Source organism: Camelina sativa, chromosome 7 (genome assembly GCF_000633955.1).
Source record: "Camelina sativa cultivar DH55 chromosome 7, Cs, whole genome shotgun sequence".
NCBI lineage: Eukaryota > Viridiplantae > Streptophyta > Magnoliopsida > Brassicales > Brassicaceae > Camelina > Camelina sativa.
Genome location: NC_025691.1, coordinates 4,185,979 through 4,191,998, shown reverse-complemented (window position 1 = coordinate 4,191,998; position 6,020 = coordinate 4,185,979). Strand labels below are relative to the sequence as shown.

The 6,020-nt window shown below is 33.7% G+C and overlaps 2 protein-coding genes across 3 annotated transcripts in view; one reads left to right on the top strand and one right to left on the bottom strand.

Annotated features, from left to right (window-relative positions):
* LOC104700238 (cysteine-rich and transmembrane domain-containing protein A-like) lies at positions 2,515-3,052 on the top strand (the record flags this gene model as incomplete). Its single annotated transcript, XM_019227445.1, has 2 exons — positions 2,515-2,717; positions 2,843-3,052. Coding segments are annotated over 2 exons (249 nt in total), but the record flags the coding sequence as incomplete, so codon positions are not given.
* LOC109124577 (proteinaceous RNase P 1, chloroplastic/mitochondrial) overlaps positions 3,310-6,020 on the bottom strand; it is a 3,695-nt gene continuing 984 nt past the window's right edge. The window contains exons 1-7 of one of the 2 annotated variants that reach the window (XM_010415722.1): positions 5,992-6,020; positions 4,452-5,656; positions 4,293-4,382; positions 4,014-4,195; positions 3,793-3,913; positions 3,638-3,709; positions 3,310-3,545 (exon numbers count right to left, since the gene is read on the bottom strand). In XM_010415722.1, the coding sequence (XP_010414024.1) occupies positions 3,447-3,545; positions 3,638-3,709; positions 3,793-3,913; positions 4,014-4,195; positions 4,293-4,382; positions 4,452-5,609 (1,722 nt within the window). In that variant the 5' untranslated portion in view covers positions 5,610-5,656; positions 5,992-6,020 and the 3' untranslated portion in view covers positions 3,310-3,446. The remainder of the gene's footprint in view (positions 3,546-3,637; positions 3,710-3,792; positions 3,914-4,013; positions 4,196-4,292; positions 4,383-4,451; positions 5,657-5,991) is intronic. The other variant, XM_010415721.2, reaches the window with a different exon arrangement.

Sequence of the window (6,020 nt, the reverse complement as noted above, 5' to 3'; positions counted from 1 at the left end):
TTTTTTTTTTTTTTTTTTTTTTTTTTTTTTTTTTTTTTTTACAACATGATCACTTTCTTTTATTACTTTTACTAGATTTGGATCCGTGTTACAGCACGGATTGAAATACATTTCATTATTTTTAAAATATTATATATGTAATTGTTGATAATATTATTTGGATGCAACTTATGCAAACATTTTTTTATGGTAAATATCACTTATGGAATGTAAATCTATTATGTAAGTCTTATATTGTTAATTTTAACCCGTGCTAGAGTATATAAAATTATTAACTCGTGCTAGAGTGTGTCCAGCAGCTTCCGTGCTAGAGTATATAAAAATTTAACTCGTGCCAGAGTATGTAAGTCTTATTATTATAATATAAATAAAATAATTTCAATCTGTGCTCAAGCACAGGTCCTAATTTTTATTGAACGTTGTGGTTTATTAAAAAAATCTATAGAAAATAAATTTGTAATATTGTGTTTAAAAATCTTTGGAAACAACCTGATATAGGACTAAAATCTTCCGAAAATACAGTTTGGAATATCCATGATTTTGTTTGTTACCATTAATATATCAATTATCAATTTGGAATATTTCTAATTAAGGTTGCACCCAATATTTAGGTGTAACCGATTGATATATGAATTAATCTATAACCTATTTGTAACTATTTGTAACTATTTATTAAAAATATAAAGTCTACAAAAACTATGTTGTATACTTTCATTTTATTAAAAAAGGGATGGCTAAAATTTAACTGATATTGGCAACGTAAATACAACCGTGACGAATATAAATTGAGAAACAATGGTTGTTCACCCAAAACAACCAAACTTCCGTAACGTTAACGTAGCTCCTTTAAATTGTTTGGAATTATATTTAATTATACATACAAATAAATTAAATTACAAATTTGCGTTTACAACTTCTCAAATACCTATAATTTGAAACCAACAATTATTCTTCCTCATATGAAATTTTCATGTGTTCTCTCGAAAATTAAGTTATATAGTATATTCTTAACGGAAAGGATTTAAGTTCTAAATCTCAAAAGAAATATTCTCAGAATAATACATATATATATATATATATATTCTGATTTACCTTTTTAATTTTTATTAGTCAACAATTTAAGGTTTAGTTATTGTTCTCTCTTTTCTTTAACATGTAAATATTCCCATAGAGAAATATGTAGATATTCCCATAGAGAGAGAGTACTAGGGGTGGGCAAAAAAACCGAAATCCAAAAAACTAAACCAAACCAAACCGAAATAAATGGTTTGGTTATAGTTAAGTCTAAAAATCTGTTTGGTTTTTATTTTAATTAACCATTTGGTTTAGGTTTGGTCTGGTTAAAAAACGTAAAACCGAATGGTTTTTTTGGTTTTTTATAAAAATTTAGGATAATTAGATATAATTAGTTTCTCTTATAAATTTATATTAGGCTTATAGTTATTGATCTCCAAGTTTTTTTCTTGGTTTTTTTTTTCTAGTTTTCTTTTTCAATAGCCTTTACTTTTTAAAAGTTTAAATTTCAAGTAAGTATTTGGGTTTACAAAACTATATTTGGATTCTATTTTTTTGAATTATGTTTAGGTTTTACTTTTATGCTTATTTTTAGTTATGTATCAACTATCTATTTTTTAAAGTATGGAATAACCATTAAAACAGAGACCAAACCGAAACCAAACCAAACCGTTATAGGTATGGTTTTATATGGTTTAATTTTTGATAAAACCGAAAAAACCGAACTGTAATCAAACTGAATTATATATGGTTTCTGTATGGTTTGATTTTTATAAAACCAAAAAAATCAAAAACCGAAAAAACCGAACCGAAACCAAACCGAAAAAACCGAATGCCCATGTACACGTTTTGCTTTGAGAAAGAAAATGCACTCTTTATTAATCAAGAAAGGAATACAGCCATGCTGAATTATATTCACTTTCATATTTTATTTTTTTAATAGAAACATACATATACAAGATCACAATGATTAACTGAGTAATTACACAATTGGAAATAGTAATGACAAATATAAATGATAAAGATTGAATCACATGATTTAAGGGATTGAATATCAAAGTAATTAAAGTATAGTTTATTCATTCCTTAATATATGCAACCTAGATCTAAAAGCTTATACTTTTGATATATAAAATAACCCAAAAATAGAAAACGCGAAATTACTTGTATGAGACACATGTCGATATCATCATAGCCAATTAAAAAGAATCAACATGTCTTTTTTGTTATTCTTCAAGAGGAAAAAAAAATCAACACATTTATTACTTAATTTTTATTAGAATGAGAAACAAAAAAGGGAGCTTCCTCGTTTCCGTGCGTCATCTTTTGGAAATCTATATATTTATGGAGACTTAGCAATGAATATGATCTGACCACCTCACGCGGTTCTACTAAACCGACCTTCTTTTTTCTTATATATTACGCATGTCTATATATCTTCATTACAAATATCATTGTATTCATATTACATCCATACACCTCTTCATCTCTACGTAATATTTTCCTCTAACTTATCAAAGAGAAGTCATAATCTGTTCGAAGATGAGCCAAAACCAATCTGCAGGAGCTTACCCTACACCACCAGTGTCTACCGGCCCTTACGTGGCACCGCCACCACTCGGTTACCCAACCAACGACACCAGTTATGCAACGGCCGCTCCGGTTGAGACTAAGTCCAAGGGTGATGGATTCTTGAAAGGCTGGTTAGTCTTTCTATTTATTTTTTTCATATTATAACCGGACACGTCGCACGTGTGTTTAACAGTTAAACCTTATCGGTTCTTTTGTGTTGTAATATTGGTTAATCTTTTTTTTTTTTTGAATGCAGTTTTGCGGCCATGTGTTGTTGTTGTGTCCTCGACGCATGCTTCTGAAGAGTTGGATGTTTCTATTTGATTATCATAGTATTCTGCTTTTAATATTATTGGATTTGATTAGCTTATGACATTTGGTACTTCTATTTGTTAATTCGTTTCTGTTATCGCTCTATATTTGTGTAATTTCACCATCTTATTTACAAATCGTGTTCCTGCTCTTAGCCTCGGCATAATTTAGATAATCAAATATTGATTTTTGCAAATTTGAACCTGAAATATCCAAATTGATAATATAATACTATTAAGCAAAAATTATAAACAATTTAAACTATTGGGGTAAAATTGCATAACTCTGAAAAACCCGATGCCTATTCCAATAAAACCGTAAAAATCGAAATCAGCTCCGAGATCGAGGGACAATGTTGAAATGTATGAAGCCAGGGAAAGCTGTGATTCTCTTACAAGGACGTTACGCCGGTAAAAAGTTTCAATCTTTTGTTCAATTGTGTTGATGAATAATGTTTCAATTTTGAGACATCTTTTGGTTTTAAAAATACAAATTTACTTAGAAATGAAGAATCAATGTAAGATGATACAACAAGAATCAAAAAAATTTCAAGGGGTTTTGGATCGTTTTGCGCATAACCATTGCCTTGATGTTTGGAGATCATCTTCCACGCTCATTGGGACATGCCATGTTCCATCTTCAGACTCCTGCATTACCCATCATCATCAATCACCATCATTATTGCAAAAATGGAGATGAAAGCTTTGAGATAGAGATAGAAAATGTGAGTGTTGTTGACCTGTGTAACGATGGAGTATGGAGGTGGCATGTGTAGTGTGAGTCCATTTTCTCTCGAGACAGAGATCCGAACCTGCAACATTGAGTAATCCAATACAATCAAAGTCTATATATGCAAGACATACATACATAGGCGCATGTTATATTATGTTTTACCTGATGCTTCTCTTTCCACCTTGGGAAGAAACTATTTCCCAGTAGTTGGAAGAGATGGTCTCTCATCTCATCGTTTGTCACTAATAAACACTTACAAGTTACAGCTGCGTAAAGCCAATACCTGAAACAATTGATTTCAGATCAGAAATGATATTTGTCTTTTTGGATCATTCATGGCTCAATGCAATCCACAGACTAAGAAAAGAAGCAAATGCATATACCAATCATCGTTTGAGCCAGGAGGAGTAGCATAGAGAGCACCAGCGTTTTTCCATTTCTCTAGCAAGGCTCTGTTTTTAGGATAAGTAGCTGGACCTCCATTTACACGACTCTTGTGCAGGATCACAAGTGGTAATCTTTTCGATGCACTTATTTGTTGACATCTTTGGACAGTATTGTTAAGCTAGAGGCGAGAGAGATAAGAGTCACATCAGTTATAAAGTAATCAAGCAAAGATCTTGAGATTGGCACTAGAATGAAAAAGAGTAGCTAATAATCACCTGGAAGAAGCTGAAACTGCGCTGGTTGACTAAACCCATGTTGGCTCCGTCAATGACTGCATCAAACGGTCCATGTCTTTCCAGCCATTCCTGCGAACAAAAAACAAACCTTTTTCAGCTTTGCTCCTAGATAGTTTCACCACAATCCATTTTTGTTACCTGAAACTGATTAAAATTAGCTCTGACTTCTCTTTCACAGGCTAATCGGGTCAATGATGCAGCGAAGGTTTCTGTCTCAACCGGATTGATATCAATACAAACAAGCTTCTCTTTGCAGCATTTACACACACCATTCTCATCCATCTCTGTTCTTTCAACATTCCACTTGCCAGTCCCAAGCCATCCCTGTCCATGCCACCCACCACCACCACTCACAACCGCATCCCTTATTTTCTTCACATCCCATTTCTTAACTCCAACTTCTGCAGCGGCTTCAGATTTAAACCACTCTTCAATCGTATCAAAAGTCGATTTCGAAACCTGTCTCACCAATTCTCTCAACCGCTGCAACGTCTCATAGACCTTGTCTGCGTTTTTCGTATCCATACTAACTTTCAAAAGAGCAGCAAGCTCAGGTTCCTCAGGGACAACCTCTGATTCAATCATATGTGCATCGACTTCATAAGCTTTGTCTGCATTACCCTTCCTACAGAAACCAAAAAGGGCTGGTCCATAGGATCTCAGCCGTGGTTGAATACCAAAGGCTTTCATCTGTATCACCATATCGAAAGCCATTTCCGGGTCATCCTTTGCAACGGCAAGTCTAGCACCATTTGTGAAAGTTGCTTCATTGGGAACAACTTTGTCAACAATCATCTGCTTAAATATATCAAAACCCCTACTAAGCCCTGGATTAGGAAGAGAATCTGTTTCTGCCTCAGCCAACGAGCAAACATAGAGCAAGACATTATAATGGTACTGGCTGAGCTGCACGCCATTGCGCCTTGCCTCATCATACAAGCGAAGAGCTTCCAAGACATCACCTTTCCTGGAGCACATATCTAGCTTTTGTTTCAAAACTGCTTCAGGAGACTGCTGAATAGCTTTCTTCTTCGCTTTCCTCGATAAGTTTCCAGAAGTAGAAGCTGCTGATTGTTTAGCAGCAGCGAGGGGGAGTGTGCATAGATGTCTGCTACGCTCAACAAGATTAAAAAGTTGTCTATCACGGGTACCTTTGACAAGTAAGGAAGTATGGTACCAACGAAATGAAGAAAAACTAGGATGGTGGAGATGAACAGATGGGACTTTGAGCATCATTGCAAATAAAGGACAACACGCCCGAGAAAATGAAGGAGAAAAACAAGTTACACGCAGCATAACTCTGCTCTGAAGCTGTTGTAGAATTAGTTTTTAGTCCAATTCATCTGCAAGATACGGTACAAAAATCTTCAAGAATTAAAAACTGAGCTGTCTTCTTAACTTGGTCTAAGCATCTAAAAGCTATATACATTATCGAGAAAAAGCAATAAACTCTTACTCAATCTTTAAAAACAACCAGTAACACAAAATAATAAAAAAATTAAATCTTTGGTCCGAAACCTATTCCAAGAACAAAACTTTAGTCAAGAATTATTTAAGAATGTGAATTTTTCTGTCTACAAAGGAGTGGAAATGTGGACAAACATCGAAATTGTTCATTGGGTAATATCGTCGAACAGGTTGGACGCAACACATAAATTTTTTGAGAAAAAGAACTTACTTTGCGCCAGAGAGAAACTTTCTTTCTGG